A 16,886-nucleotide genomic window follows, 5' to 3' on the forward strand; every position below is an offset into this window, starting at 1 on the left:
GTGTTCTCCTTTAGGATTTTGATGGACTCCTGTCTCACATTGAGGTCTTTCAACCATTTGGAGTCTATTTTTGTGTGTGGTGTAAGGAAATGGTCCAGTTTCATTCTTCTGCATGTGGCTATCCAATTTTCCCAAAACCATTTTGAACAAATATTTTAAGAGTTAATAGAATTTAGCAGGTATAATGCTTAGCTGCAAATGCAAGCAGGTAGTTCTACTATCATATACATAGTCCGCATCATGCAATAACTGCTCACCCCCTATAGATATTTGTCTGTGCCCTGTTTGTTTCCCTCTTGAAGCTTTAAGTTCTTTGAGAGCAAGAACTGTTATATTTTTCTTTGTATTTCTAGTGCCTAGCACATTGCTATATACAAGAGACACTCAAAAAAATGTTTACTGAATGGGCATCTCTCTCTAACTGTGTACCCTACCTTTGTTTTCCATTCCAATGTGACATGATTCACTTTCTTATGTTTTATCTACTGCTTGACATATGTGTGAATTCAAGAATATATCTGCTATACAATGTAAACACTTAGCTGGCAGGCATTATGAACAGTACCAGGTAGTAGTACCTCATAAAGATTTTTTGGTAACAGTTACAATAATGTCTATCACATTTGAAAATAAAGATGTCCAATAACCTTACCACAAAACTTAAAAATATTTTAGTGTTTTGTATGGTGATTAACATACCATAATAAAATAAAATTTAAAAAAATTTAAAAAAGTAAATAAATTACTATGCAGTCATGAAAAAAATATTTTAATGTTTTGAGTTTCAAACTATCTGCGACTTCACTCTATATGTGAACTAGAAAGAACAAAAAAAAGTTGTTTTTTGACAGATATTTATGGAGATAATAAAATGAGCAAATATTAATAGCAAATACTATTATAATATTTAAATATTCAGTTTATGCTTATCAAATCAGTCTAAGATTCTTAGAGGGATCGGAAAATTGCAACCATTACGGAAGCCACCAATGGATTATCTGTTACCTAGTGATTTAAAATACCAGATCATCAGTCATTTACTATAGAATGAGGACAGTCATTCTAGATGAAACCTGGGTACTACCCTTTAAGCCAATCTGGCATATGTAAATCTCACTTTTAACTAGGTGAAGGGAAAACAGAAGGGACCTAGGAACTTACCTGATTTTAAAAATGAGAAAAGATTGTAAAAATTATGACTTTTCCAAAGACACCAAAGAATTAGTGGTGGAATGAGGACTAGAACTTCAGTCCACTGGCTTTTGGTTCACCAGGTTTTCTACTAGGACTAAGATTAAATGAAGATAATTATTTCCATTTATAATAGGCTTCATAATAAAACTTTAAATACTAACCTCCTGAAGAACTTTAAAAAAAATGTTTGGCTAACAGATGTACTATTTACATACAAGCTTAAAGAAACATTTAGTGCATGGATTATGGCACACCCCCATTCTTTTTATTTTTAGAAGAAAGTTTTTTAAAGAAGAAAGTTCTCCATCATGATAATTTGTATAGAAACCAATCCAAAATTCCCATAAGCAATAAACTAGGGTCAGTCAGCCTATCAATGAGCTGAGATATTTAAACACCATGATATTAATTAGTAGCAAATTTATATATAACATATTCCCTATTTATTGCCACAGAGGGGAAAAATAAAAATGGTGAATTTTCCTTTTATTTCACAGACTTATGAGAAAGAAGGGTTCAACTACTTTAAGATTTGTGAATGACATAATCCATGCACACCTCAATTTTAGAGCCATTTATAATAGTTTTTTGATTTTTGTTTTTTTTTTACTGGGGGTGGGGTGGACAGATGAGGGAGAGAGAGAATCTTAAACAGGCTCTATGCCCAGTGCAGAGCCTGACATGGGCCTCGATCTCACAACCCTAAGATCACGACCTGAGCCAAAATCAAAAGATGGATACTTAGCCACCTGAGCCACCGAGGCGCCCCATCATTTATAATAGTTATTTCTAATAAGTTAATAACTGGAATGTATTTTTGATCATGATAGAAGTGAGTTTAAAATAGACACATAAACTCTTTTTTTTTTTTAATCTTTTTTTTTTTTTTTTTTTAAAGATTTTATTTATTTATTTGAGACAGAGAGAATGAGAGAGAGAGAGCACATGAGAGGGGGGAGGGTCAGAGGGAGAAGCAGGCTCCCTGCCGAGCAGAGAGCCCAATGCGGGACTCGATCCAGGGACTCCAGGATCATGACCTGAGCCGAAGGCAGTCGCTTAACCAACTGAGCCACCCAGGCGCCCAGACACATAAACTCTTAAGTTACTTTAAGGTTAAAAGGAAAAGAAAGACCCAATTTGTCTGCCAGGACTGTTCTAATTTTCTGTTCTTGAAACCTACTTTTATCTAGAGCATTAGTACATAGCCACTCAACATTTTTGTTAAAAAGTTTATATTCATAAGTGCAGAGAATAAAGGATATCAGAAAAATAAGGACGTATAAAAATATTATTGATATGTACTTACAGAAATTATGGAAGGCTTTAATTTTTTATCATTATTCAAAATGGCACTCCTCACTACTAATTATATTGTTACTCCTATTGCCGTTTCCTATTTTCTATCCTGAAACCAGAGAACACTATATTAACCTACAAACTTTTTTAAATAATATAAGAGCCCTTCAAAATGGTTTTAGATATTAATTCAAAGATTTGTCAATTTCATCCTTTTAGAGGAAATGGAAAATATCAAATATGATGGTTTTAAAATATTTTCACAAATACTTTTACTCTTTTCAAAAGGTGAAGCCTAATTCTAGTCCCCTTGAATGTGGAGTGGGCTTAGTGACCTGTTTCTAATGAACAAAAAGTGGTAAAAGTGATGTCATCTGTCCTCAGCTGAGGTAATAAAAAGAATAGCTTCTACCTGTGCCTTCTCTTTCTTTCTCTCTCATCATTTGATCCATAGGAAACCAGTCACCAAGTTGTGAGGATATTCTTAGACTACTGAGAAGTCCACATGGAAAAGAACTGAGCCCTCCCACCAGCAACCAGCACCAATTTGCTATCCATGTGAGTGAGCCACCTTGCAAGTAGATTTTCCAGCCCCAATCAAACCCTCAGGTAACTATAGTTCCAGCTGCTTTGACTGTGATCTCATGACTCCACACTAGAAGTTCCTAGCTAAGCTGTTCCTGAAGTCTTAACCCACAGAACAATGACGATAATAAATGTTTATTTTGGGGATAATGGAACAATTCAGTATGCAGCCATATATAACTAATACAATTCATAAGGGGCTCAGTCGGTTGGGCGTCTGCCTTTGGCTCAGGTCACGATCCTAGGGTCCTGAGATCCAGCCCCGCATCGGGCTCCCTGCTTATCGGGGAGTCCGCTTCTCCCTCTCCCTCTGCCTCTCCCTCCAGCTTGTGCACTCTCTCTCTTAAATAAATAAAATCTTTTAAAAAAATTCAATTCATAAGGAATACAAAAAGGTAATGTTGCAAAATTTCACACATTTAATGACTGCTGTTTATGATAAAAATCAAGAATGTCATATAACAATGTAAAATAAAGTTAGAAAATTTTACTTTTCTCCATAGGTGTTCAATGGTATGATAAAACAAGTATCAGAGAAAATCTCACCTTGCAAGTGACAGCTCCAACAACCTGCCATGTATCTGCTATATCCTGTTTATCATATTGCATGGATTTTACCTTTTCAGTGATAGAAACAGAAACTTGTGGTTTTCCTTTGTATGTTCCAACTTTCCAGGCCGGCTGTTTTTGTGGATGTGTCACAGAAGCAAAATTAATACTATCCAATGAATTCTGTAAGTTGGCATCTAACAAAGTTCCAAATGGACAAGCTTGTAGAAGCAAATCAGGCAGTTGGTTCAATTTTGTGTTTAACTCAGTTTCATTTTTTTGACCCAAGTGAAGAAAATCCTGTATCCCAAAAAGAAGTTCAAAACTTTGTGAAATTCCACTAATGCTAATTAATGGTGGACGAGGGGATAAAGTTTGTTCAACTAGTGGAACACAAGCATATATCATGTTATTCTTCAGAAAAGCAACAACTGGCCAGAGTTCTCCACCTCCTACTAGGAGTCCATAGACAGATGTTTTATTGATGTGTGAACAGCTATCACGACTTTCTACGAAGTCCTTATCATCATCCAATAATCTAAGTTCAAAAAACAGTGCTTTAAGAAAGGGACCATCTTCAGGAATAGGCACATAACTTGTTCCATTGAAGACTTTGGCTCGTTTTTCAACAGTTGGATACCGTCTGAATTATGGAAACAAAAATATTATAAATGGTTCTTCCAAGGAAAATAAAAGTAGAAAAATCCAAAAAACCCCCAAAACAAAAACAAACCCAAAACACAAGACTAACAATAACAACAAAACACACAATAATACATACACCCACAAAATCCACAACCAAAACAATATATCACACGTTAAATTTCTACTGTAGTAACTAACTGTTGTATACTTGGTATATTATCTCAAATTATAATGTCATTATTTATTACTGAAAATAGATCAATTTAGTTAATTTTTTAAATAGGTAAAGTACATGGTTCTAATTCAAAATTCTAGTTTCTTGGTCACTCAGATTCCTGCTTGGTAGGCCAGGAATGTATACTTGGACACTTTTTAGGCATCTACTAAGGCCTTTTTTTTCTTTTCTGATTCCATCTTAGTAGAGCAGAATCAAAGAAGTGGTTCAATTTAACCTGCCATAATTTTGGATTCACTAGCTGAGATAATACAAATGTAAAAGGAATGTTCTATTCTACTCAGTTAATAGTGAATAACAAATACCCTGAGTCTTCTTGCCAACTCCTTAAAATGTAAGAATGCTTTAGTAATAAAAATGTTTATCTCTATGGCCCTGAAAGATATTATGAGGTAATAGAAATAAAATCTGAGTAAGATGCTTTTACTCATTTACAAAATGTTATGTCACATTTTCTTAGTTTAAAAAAAAGATGTACTTTCCCTATTCCTTTTCTCTCCACTCTAATGTCCAGAACAAAGTCATTTATTAGTATTAACTTCTGTGTAAGTCACCTAACTTCCCTAAGTCTATTTTCTTATTTGTACAATAAAGGGGTATCTAAATATATCAGCAATTCTCATCAAGAAGCAAAAACACACCTGGCCAAAATAATTTTTTTTCATTAATACCCCTAATAAGATATTGATGTTTACTAATAATTTTTAAAAAGAAAAATAGGAATGTATTCAAAGTTATCTCTACATTAGTTATCACTCACATTCTGATGTACTTTTTTGATTGAGAAAGGAGAAGATTTAGCTAGCCCTCCAGTAATGGCTTAGCAGCTGAATGCCATTTCTTTCTCTGGGTCTCTGGATAAGAACAGTTGAGAACTGTGGACTAAACTCCAGCCCAGTGTTTTACCCTTTGGTTATCTAGAGGATAATTAAAGTCCTTCTTAAGTGTAAGAATCTCAATATTGGATGTAAAGATAAGAAGTTAATCTGGGACTGTACACAATACCTTGTATGTGCTCAATAAATATTTTTATTGGATGACTCAACCTATCATTTTAGATTTATTCTAGACCTTTTCTAAAATAGCACTCAAATCTTGGCCCTACAATTATGGGGTACAATAACAAACTAAGCCATACTGAAGCTGATACTATTACTATATCTGGACAGCAAACTTCTAAATCTGAATCTAAACCAAGTTTTGTTTTGGGAAAACGTAATTACATACAGGAACGACCATCTGCTTTTAAAAATCTTAAATGATGGCCATTAACCTTTGGCATATATGTGGGTAATATGCCAGGGTATGTATGCTTAGCCCTTACACCAGGCCCAAGAGCTCAGAAAATGGAAAATAATAAAACTAATTTCTTTAATGATGCAGAATTAATAAGTGACAGATGAATTATTTGAACCCAACTTGCTGCCTCCACAGAGATGCTGAAAAACCCACCCAAACATATCTGAATTTTTCTTCTGAAATATCCTGAGTACAATGAGAAAAAAAAAATCTGAAAGCAACAATGAGTTCTTCAAGGAACTTATTTTTATAAGCAGTAAAAAAAAATCTTATCTCTGTAAGGTATTAAGATAAGTTACAAAGTCACAGATATAAATACAGTATGGTACTGGTCCAAGAATAGGCAAATAAAGTAATAGAACTGAAACAGACCAATATTTATAAGAGAAACATAATCAACTATCAATAGTCCCACAAATCAATGAAAAAAAAATATATATATATACACCAAAAAAATACATTTAACATACAGTAAAACTGGCCCACACTATAGAGAAAAATATAATGGATTCCTCTATTAACATGACATCTGAAGATGGATTAAAGACCTAAACATGACAGATAAAATGATAAAGTTAAGAGACGATAATGTAAGAAGATGGCTTTGGAAAATAAGGGTAGAGTATGACCTCAACAAAACCCCCAAAGTACTACTCTGACTGTAATAAAATAAGTGGTTTGTTTAATCAAGTGATATATAAAGTTAAAAATGACAAAATGAGAGAAAATATCTGTAGTAGCTAAAAATGACAAAGGCCTAGTATCGAGAATATACGATAAATACACAAGAATACACAATGAATTAATTTTCAGGAGAAAATTAACATGAAAACAAACAGACAAACAGCAACTCTCAAAGATAAAATGGACAAGGATATGTACAAGCAATCCACAGAAAAGGAAATCCAAAGGGCTAAGAATCACTGCTACACAGAGAAATGCAAATGAAAATAAGATATCCTTTATAGCAATATTGACAAGAAGTAGAATAAATGTTAGGAAAGAATGGAGATATAGGAACATTTGCTCACTGCTGATGAGAAGAGTGAGACTGGAGAAAGTATTCTGAAGAGCTAATTATTTCGCAATATTCAGTCAAAATCAGCATAGATAGGCCCTATGAGCCTTTTGAGGATATCTACTGCATCACCATTCTGATGGCTGAGTTGGAGGCAACCTGGGATTATCATCACTAGGGGAAGGGGACAGGCAAAACATAGAGGATGTAAACCATAGAGTACAAAAGAGCAATGGTTTAGATCTGCACTGTCCAAAACAGGAGCCACTAGCCACATGTGACTATTTAAACTTAAAATTAAACAAGACTGAGTTCCTCAGTTATAATAGTTACATTTCAAAAGCACAATAGCTACATGTGGTTAGTGGCACAATATTAAACAGCATAGATTTAGGACATTTCTCATGCCCATCATTGCAGAAAATTCTACTGGACAGCGCTGCTCTGGATGAACACAAAGTAACATGGATGTTTCTTAAAAATAGTGCTGAGAAGTCTGGCAAATATAAGAAAATGAAGTCTATAGCACACTTAATTGTGTAATTTGAAAAATGCACCAACAAACACAAAATAAAGGGATAGCAACAAACATGTAAGAGTTACCTGTGAGGAGGAGGAGAATGGCAGAAATAAAGATACTCAAAGGAATATATAAGTACTTTGGACCAACCAATGAGGCTCCTGAACCATATTAAATATTATTAAACTCCTCACTTAAGGTACAACAACAACAAAGCAAGCCAGGTATCCTGGGAGAAAATGGCAAACTTTAACTCTGATACCCTCAGTAACAAAAAATGTTTAGGTTGTGAAGAGGGAATTTTTCATATCCACATTGCCAACCACTTTCATTTAAAATCACACTCATCTTTATCTGTCTCAATCTCAATGCAGAGCTATGCTACCTCCCTACAGAGCTTTCCTCAGGGAAGAATAAATATGTTGGCAAGAAAGAACTGTCAATAGCCACCAAGAATAAAAGGTGATACAGATTACAGACTGCCACTTACATTTTACCATGAGTTATTGTATAATTCTCACCACAGAGCTATTTTGATAGAATGTGGCATATTCTAAAAGTGGAGCCAGATCAGCCTACACAATCTAAGAAAAAGTGAATACGATTTTATTTTTTGTACTTTTCCAATTTTCTTCAACAATGAGGAACTTTCAAGTAATCCACCTGAAAGTTTCTAAGAATGAAACATAATATGAAAATAACAGTCTTTTACTGCTCAGCGAAGATTTTCCTGAAGAATGAGCTAAAATGTCCTTGAATGATCTTTATTAACGAAAGTAGAAAAATCTGAAACATGTTCAGTGCTCAGTAAGTTTCCTTTCCTTTCCTTTGGTCATCTCCATCTCAATCCCAAGCAGGTGAAGTTAATTTTTATTACAGTAATACTAATATTGAAAAACACATAATAATATGTGCCAAACATCAACACATTTTATTCTCACAATACTATTAAGTAGTGGTGTTAAAACTTCCATTAAACAGATGAAACAGAAGTTAAGTAACTAGCCCAAGGCGGCGGACAAAGACACATCCCCAAACTACAGTACATTATCAATCCCTCCGATCCATCACCCCTGAGAATTCGAACTGCATTTACCTGGAGAATCTGACGGTGCCACAAAGTGGAGTTCCCGGCTCGTGGCTTATGAGCCACACTGCCCGCTGGGCCATGACAAGCCACTAAAGCATCAACTCATCCCTAAGGTCGCCACGGAAAAAGGACGCAGACCGGCTTTCTCAGAGGGGCTCCTACCAGAAGATCCGAGGCTCACCCAACCTGAGCCACCTTCTGTCCCACCACAAACAGGTTGGGCTCAGCAGAGACGCTGGCTCCTTCAGGTGGAGTGACTAAAACCTCTGAGTCCCTCCTGTCAACACATGCCACAAAAGTTCTGTGAATCCTCATCTAGAATGCCGAGAAGCATTCCTCCCCAGGAACCCCAGTACTTTCTTCCTCTAAGGGCCACTTCCGGGACGGTGGCCCGCAAGGATCATGGTTCCTCGCTCGCCCCAGCGACGAGCCTCTCTGCGGTTCACCGGCTGCAGGCTTCCCTCTCCGGCCCCTCCCGACAGCCAACCCCGCGCGCGCAGCTCCACTTCCGGCGTACGAGGCGGTGACAATGGGAGCGGCGCGGGCGGCGCCGGGAGGCAGCTGACAGGCGTCTGCGGCTTCGCTTCATGGCCGCCCTCCCGCCCCGCTTGGGCTCTGTGGGGAGTGGGAGATCCCGCGGCGGCCCGGAGCCAGAGCTGGCGAGCCGAGCGGGGACCTGTGCGCGGCGCCGCTGAGGCGCAGCATGTGAAGAGGAGACGGCTTCCAGTGCGAGGCGAGCCTCTCAGCCGGCCGGGATGGCTACGACGGCCGAGCTCTTCGAGGTGAGTCCCGGCGGCTCTTCGGGGAGTGGCAGGCCCGGGGTGCGGACAGCGAGGTGGGCGGGCGGAGGAGCGGACGCAGCCGGGGGAGGAAAGGTGCGAAAGGCGAGGGGTGGGGTGGCGGCTCCGGTGGCGGCGCGGGCGGAGCGTGAAATGGGGGAGGGGTGGCTTGGGGATGCGGGTGGGGAGGTGAGCAGGGAAGGGAACCTGGAGTCCGAAAGGAGGAGGGTTGGTTTTGTCCGCAGGCTGGAGAGGAGCTTCGGAGGTTTAGGGGTTGGAAGATGTACTCGGGATGAGAAGTGGGAAAGGCTGACTCAGGGCGCGGAGAGGGAGCCAGCAGCCTCAGGTTGGGCGAGCCCCGTCTTGTCGCTTGGATCCTCGAGTAATATTCTAAGGGGACCACCTGAGATGGGGACGACTGGGGGCTTCTTGCGGTTGAGTAATTAAAATTATTCCGTTAGTAAACGTTACAAGTGGCCAGTTTTCCTTTACATTCGAAAAGGCTGAAGTGTTTTTTTAGGACAATAAAAGGCCTACTTAGCCCTTGAGACTGAAGGGGGAGGCGAAACTAGAAATTAACATTCACGTTCGGGTCTCAAGGAATTTAAATGTATTTTAAAACCACGTAAAGGCAAGCTAGAGAATCCTTAGCTCCTGAGACAATGAGCATTCAAACGTGTTTCCTGGAGCATTTTCACTCTCTAAAACTTAAAATTTAATTTAGTGAAATTCAGTGTAAGAAGAAGCTGTGATGTTTGAGATAAATAGAATAGGAAAATTCTAATTGGACCACCAAACAATGAAACCTATGAAGGATCTTTTTTTGTGAAAGAAATGAAAACAGATGTAAAGAAAAAGGAAGCAAAGACCCTTTTTGTGTGTGCTTGTGTTTCAAATTGAATAACAAAAGTGTAAGTAATAATTGAGAAGACTGCAGTTGACATTAGAGAATTTCTCCGCGAGTGAAGATTTGATTCTTTTTCTGCTTAAGAGTCAGCAGTTTTTTTGGCTTAAAATTTGAATGCCACAGTTTTTACAACAATTGGGAACTTTTCATTTGTAACTGTTACTATATTTGGGGTTCCTGTCAGCTCTTGGATAGATAATGCTTTTTGTTGAGAGGAATAACATACACCATTGTTACAATAACTAATAATCAAATAGTAATTTGTGAGTGAAGGATTATAATTACAAGAAAGAATTTGGAAATATTAATTGTATGTTCTCAGATGTAAGTGTTGGGAGGTATATTGCATTAACTTCTCTAATTCCAAAATTGTGCCGTCTCTTTATTGATTGATGCAGGAGCAGGGAGATTGTTGAAAGCTTTTACTGCGTGTTTCTGGGCAAGATACTAAATAGTTCTGTCGTTCCTTGTTTTATCTTTCACATAAAGGTAGAAAACTTTATGAAGTTGAAATCTTTAATTTGCTAAATGAATACATGACCAGCCAACTATTAATAGAAAACTTACTATTTTCTTACATGGTTCATAAGGCATTAACCTGTGATTTAATGAATCCTGCTTGACATTCCCAGTTGTATCTAAGACCATATTATGTCTCTTTTTCTTTAAATGTTTGACCACATGAGTCCACCTAACTTAATTGAAAATATATTTGATTTCTGCCCCCCTTCCCCCCAGGGTAAAGGGGAGAGAAGGTAGATATATATACATGTATATATATCTATATCTATATATTTATTTTTTTAGAAGTAAATATATATTTGCTTTCTAGGGTCATGCTATTTAGTAAAGTAGTTGAACCAAATTAGGGTTTAGTTTAGCTGAGTGACTTGTTATGTATAGCTAGTAATATTCACTTAACTGATCAGTGATGACAGAGACAGACCAGTCCTGTGGCCAGAGGGTTCATAGGGCAACCTTAAACATGCTTATAGATCTTAATTCATGTGACCTTCTCTTGTTGCTTCATCAAAATTAAAAGCCTGTTACGTTAAAAGTTATAATTAAATGTTAATAGTTACAATTAAGAAATGTATTTATCTTTTCAGCCCCCAGTGGACTCTATTCTTGGATAAGTTTTCATCCCTAAGTGAAAAGTTTGTCTTTGCTTTAGAGTGAGGAGGCAAACAAAAAACAAACCTCAGTCATCACTGCCATTTCCTGTTGCTACTACCATAGGATCTAGATTGTAGGACATATCAGGGAGTGTCTTTTTCTCTTCCCTTTCTTAGTCACAGCTGGAGAACTGTAGGAAACAGAGGTCAGGATGTAGTCAGGATATTTTGTTTTTATACATCCTGGTCTTAATGCACGATTAAGTTGAATTCTGCTTTCATTTCCACATTGAAAAAGAGGTTAAATCAATACAAAATTATGCTTTGAATCCATGAAATTTCATAAGTGTTAACTCTACTTCTTTTAAAATCTTATTGTTGATCCTATGAGATTTCCTTTTATAACATAAACACCCTCATACAACAAAATCAAACTCCAGGATATTTCTTCAGTTGGCAGAAATGCTTTAGTAATAGATGATTCAGTTACTTTAATAGTGTATATCCTCGAAATTGACAAGATACCTTCATAGTTTCAACCCTTGTTGACAAATTTTCTGAAAGATTCTATCTCCAGTGATTCTAAATGATTACCTCAGGATGGATGTTGTAAACAGGCATTCCTACGTGGTTTAGATTAGTTCCCTGCATATAAAAAGTGGCCGGGGTAGTAAATTCCTCTGTTGTCACAAGTATTCCTCTCTTCTCTTACTGCACTACTGAGGACATTGTACTCCTCTCTCACTTGCTGTTTTTCTCTCCTGTCATTGTTGGAGTCTTCTTTTTGGGCAGGCTGCCTTTATGGTAGAGTTCTTTGTTAACCAGGGTCAATTACCCATTCATTCAACAAATATTTGTTGAATACCTATTAAGTTGAAGATAAGGTGCCAAGATTAATGAGGCTGCATGTCTCAAAGGCATGCCATAGAAATAGTAATACTATGAAATGTGCTGCAGAAAACCCAAAATGGTTTAGAGGCCAAGTAAGTTTTGGAAATGGGCATACTTTGTTTTGTTAGAAAGTTACAACATACCTTAGTATATTAAAGGTTCTGAGAAGTTTATTTCCCAAACTAGTTGACCATGAGACTGTTATATTTTCTACTGCTTGTTAATTTTGTGAATTCCAATGTACTTTGGACAATGTTGAGTTAATATAGAACCTGCCCTTATTATTAATGTGGGAAGAGAATAAAGATGTATAACTGTGTACACTTGAAATAAAGTTATAAATGGTGTCAAAGATAAAGTGCTATAGGAGTTGAGAGAATGGGAAGATTACCTCTAGAAGTGGGAAAGGAATAGGAAGGGGTATTTGAATGTTATATTAAGGATCTGTTAGATTTGAGTTTGTGCAACTGGATGGAGGGACTTTCTAATAAAGCAGACAATAAAATCCAAGACATAAAGGGAAGTAAGTGTAGATCCTTGAGGCAAGGGAAGAGTTCCACTTTGGCTGGAGTATAGCATGCATGAAGAAGAGGAATGGCATGTGAGGTAAATTGGAGTTTAATTGTGGAGGTCCTAAATGCCAGGATTAGGAACTTAAGTGTTTTCTTTCCTGTAAATGGAGGTGCCTTGATAATTGTATTTGAGGTCAGGTAATTTGACTATGGTAACAATGGTTGTTTGACCTCCAGATTAGAATTTAAATAGCCAAGAACACATTTTTGCACACAAATACATTTATGTTTCTTGGATTTTCAAACTAAGTTACAAAAGTATTTAAACAGAGTTACTGAAAAAAGATCTCTCGTTCAATTAACTAGCTAAATATATAGTAATGAACATGAGATATATAAATGTGGACCACCCCCTTTACCTTCTATTTGCTGAAATGCTGCTTGTTTTAGCCATATTAGCTGTTAGATAATTGTGTGTGGAACCTGGCTACCAATTAATTAATTATCGTGCATTTGAGAAAATGTGTTCATTCAGCAAACATTTATTGAGTACTAGGGCAGAAGTCATCTTAAGTACTGGAGTTAAAAGACAGTTTAAGTTAAACACCTAGTTGGCGGAGTGAAAGGAAAAAAACTCTTTCTCTCAGCACTACGACTAGTCTCAGTACTTCATTTCTGACACCAGATGTGTGGGGATTTTACCTACAACATTTCAGTTCAGTTTTCCAGCAGACACTGACTGGATGTTCTACAATTCATTTCAATTCTTACGCTGTCTACCTGGAGTTAGCATCAGATCCCACAAGTTGAGGGCTCAGTACCACAAGTATGCCCCCACTTCAGATACTAGTTGCAGTCCAGGTTGTCACCTGTGCTTCTGACAGACTAGCTAAAAATAAGAGTTCTCATGACCCCCTCCTCAGGTTTGATAATTTGCTCGAACAGCTAACAGAACTCAGGAAAACAATTTACCAACTAGATTACTGGTTTATTATACAGGGATATGACTCAGGAACAACCAGATGGAAGAGATGCCTAGGGCAAGGTATGGGGGAAAGAGTGTAGTACTTTCAAGCCCTCCCTGGGTATACCACCCTTCCAGCACCTTGATGTATTCAGCAACCTGGAAGCTCTCTGGACCCCATACTTTAGGGATTTTTATGGAGGCTTCATCACATAGGAATAATCAGTTATTAACTTAGTTAACTCAGGAGTAGAGGGACTTCTAATCATGCTTGATCTTTCTGGTGACCAGCCCCATCCAGGAGCCCTGTTGCCTCAGTAGAATAAAAGACACTTCTGTCACCCAGGAAATTACAAGATTTAGGAGCTCCACATAAGATGTTCCTATCAGGGGTGCCTGGGTGGCTCAGTCATTAAGCGTCTGCCTTCGGCTCAGGTCATAATCCCAGGGTCCTGGGATCGAGCCCCACATTGGGCTCCCTGCTCGGCGGAAAGCCTGCTTCTCCCTCTCCCACTCCCCCTGCCTGTGTTCCCTCTCTCGCTCTGTCTCTCTCTGTCAGATAAATAAATAAAATCTTAAAAAAAAAAAAAAGGATGTTCCTATCAACCACATCACTTAGGAAATTACAAGGGCTTTAGGAGCTCTGTCAGGAACCAGGGTCAAAGACCAAATATTAGAACAAAAGATGTGCCTAGCACATTTATCACTTAGGAAAAAACAAAGGTCTTAGGAGCTGAGTACAAAGACTAGAATATATATTTCTTAAAATAAAATATACATTTCTTATTATGGTATCATAGGGAGACATATGTTAACAGATAATACAGTGTAGTACGAGTACAGAATCTCTTCCTGGGATAATTAGGAAAGGTTTTGTAAAGTAATGACATATAAATTGGATATTGATAGATGAGTAGAAACTTTTCAAGCAGGAGAAGGGCATTCCAAGGCAGAGACAGAAGTGACTAGTTTTTTTTTTTAAGATTTTATTTATTTATCTGAGAGAGAGAGCGAGCATGAGAGGGGGAAGGGTCAGAGGGAGAAGCAGACTCCCCGCTGAGTGGGGAGCCTGATGTGGGACTCGATCCTGGGACTCCAGGATCATGACCTGAGCCGAAGGCAGTCGCTTAACCAACTGAGCCACCCAGGCACCCCAGAAGTGACTAATTTTTAAGATGAGGTGTATTCGGAAAATACTGAGAAGAGATAGGGTCTGTGTATGCATGTTTTAGACATGTGGAGTGGTGGTTCATAGAGCCCACAGAGGCAGTTTGGGGGAATCTTCGAGAGGGCTTTAAGGCTATGCTTATGGGAGCTGACGTGACTTTTTTAGGGAGGAGTGGAGAGGCAGATAATTTTAACGTTACTGTGAAGAATGGCTTTCGATGGGGAAGAGATTGATAGTTGGGAATATAGAGGGTGTACCCTACCTGGCATAGTTCTTGTCATTTAGTAGGTAGTCCAGAATTGTCTGTTGATTGATTAATCTAGGCAGGTGAAATTCTGACCTAACTCAGTGGGGACAGAGAAGACAAGAAATTTGGTAAGACATTTTGAAGAAGAATCAAAAGAATTTGGTTACTGAGGAGTTAATTCCAAATTTTTGAAGTTGAGAAAGTAGGTAATTCATTAACTGTGATGGAGAAAATAGGAAGGACCCTTTCAGGGGGAAGGAATAATGTATTCATTTTTAAAAAACTATATTTTAAATTTTTAGTAAGACATCCTGGTGAAGAAGCCCAGAAGGCAGTGAGAAATATGAATTAGTAACTCAGAAAAAGACCCCAGCTAGAGATACAGATTATCATGGGAATTGTTATCCATTATGGGTGGCAGTTTAGACCTAGGAATGGATGACATCTCTCAGCTTTGTCCCTTACTATTTTGTGATCTTTGACAAGTTACCTAATCTTCTTGTACCTCTTTTCTTATCTATAAAATGAGGATAGTAACAGTACCTACCTTAGAGGGTTATTTCAAAGATTATATGAGTTGATAAATTTAAACTGCTTGGAAGAATGCCATAGAAGAGTAGTAGCTTTTTAAAATTAATATTGGTAAGGGGATTGAGAAGAGGACTAGATTGAGAATAGGTCAGGGAGAAAAAGCCTTCAAAGGAGCCTAGCAGGAAATAATCATAGAGGTAGGAGATTACAGTAGGAGAGAATTACAAAAAGGCGCTGTGGAAGGGTGTGTTTTTCAGGATGGCTACAGATCTGCTATCCTATAATGTGATGTTGACACTCCTCCCATAGAGAGATAGGGCCCATGCTCCCTTCTTGAATCTAGGCAGGCTTATAACTGTATCAGAAGTGTTGCTTATGTGATTTCCAAGGTTAGGTCATAAAAGGTGATATGCTTGACCTTCTTTTGATTCCCCCTCTTAGAGCCCAGCAACTGTGCTACATAGCCAATTGGGAGAATCCAGGCTTTCCGCTGACTGAACTCCCAGCCTATAGTCAACATAACTTGTTAGCTTGAAAGTAGGTCTTCTAGCCCCAGGTTGAACTGCTTCAGCATATATGACATGGAACAGAGATGAGATTTCCCTGCTGAGCCCTGCCCAAATAGCAGATTTGTGAACAAAGTAATCATCATTCTTATTTTTAAGCCACTAATTTATTGGAGTGGTTATTATGTAGCAATAAATGATTGGAACAGGGGTTGATCAACTCCACACCAAGATTACCACTCTCATTAGAGTGGTAGAGGTAGAGGCAGATGCTTAAAGAGTAATGGATTTACATTTAAGTATTTTGTAGTCTGAATTCTCTAGTCAAACCAACCTGGCATTTAACTTTTGAAATGAAAAAGTCTTTAAGTTGAGGATCATTTATTGACTGTGTGTGTATAATTAGTGTAAAATATTGAGTCCCTGGTGTGCTCAGGAGTTGAGTGGTGTATAGTTTAAAAGCTTATATATATACGATATTTTTAAAATGTGTGCTAACTTTTCTGATGCTATTTTCTTTCCTTGGAATTGAAATACGAAAATAGTAATAAAATATATATAAAATAGTAATAATGATGTAGTTAACTTTATCATATATATACATCTTTGCTTACTAAAGATATAATGAATCAAAAAAGTGAATGACTCCAGGGCGCCTGCGTAGCTCAGTGGATTGAGCGTCCAACTCTTGATTTCATCTCAGGAAATCAGGACTCCCTGCGCTTAGCAGGGAGTCTGCTTGGGATTCTTGCTCTCCCTCTCCCTTTGCCCCCCCCACCCCCCACTTGTGCTCTCTTTCTAAATTGAATAAATTGGTAATATTTTTTTTTTTTTA

General features: G+C 37.8%; 2 protein-coding genes across 6 annotated transcripts in view; one reads left to right on the plus strand and one right to left on the minus strand.

The window, feature by feature from the left end:
* The window catches only part of AP5M1 (adaptor related protein complex 5 subunit mu 1), a 30,111-nt gene extending 21,244 nt beyond the window's left edge, over window positions 1-8,867 (minus strand). For 2 of the 4 annotated variants that reach the window (XR_014148452.1, XM_031038496.2), the window contains exons 1-2: window positions 8,438-8,867; window positions 3,622-4,267 (exon numbers count right to left, since the gene is read on the minus strand). Coding sequence is in view for 3 of the 4 variants with exons in the window: in XM_031038496.2 (XP_030894356.1) it covers window positions 3,622-4,267; window positions 8,438-8,511 (720 nt within the window). In the remaining variant the exon portion in view is untranslated. The remainder of the gene's footprint in view (window positions 1-3,621; window positions 4,268-8,437) is intronic. The other 2 variants (XM_081830465.1, XM_006742757.3) reach the window with 2 other exon arrangements.
* A 92-nt stretch (window positions 8,868-8,959) lies between these two features.
* Window positions 8,960-16,886, plus strand: part of EXOC5 (exocyst complex component 5) — a 56,677-nt gene continuing 48,750 nt past the window's right edge. For both annotated transcript variants that reach the window (XM_006742755.3, XM_081830463.1), the window contains exon 1: window positions 8,960-9,213. In XM_006742755.3, the coding sequence (XP_006742818.1) occupies window positions 9,187-9,213 (27 nt within the window). In that variant the 5' untranslated portion in view covers window positions 8,960-9,186. The remainder of the gene's footprint in view (window positions 9,214-16,886) is intronic.

Source organism: Leptonychotes weddellii, chromosome 9, assembly GCF_054177405.1.
Source record: "Leptonychotes weddellii isolate Sample4059 chromosome 9, ASM5417740v2, whole genome shotgun sequence".
NCBI lineage: Eukaryota > Metazoa > Chordata > Mammalia > Carnivora > Phocidae > Leptonychotes > Leptonychotes weddellii.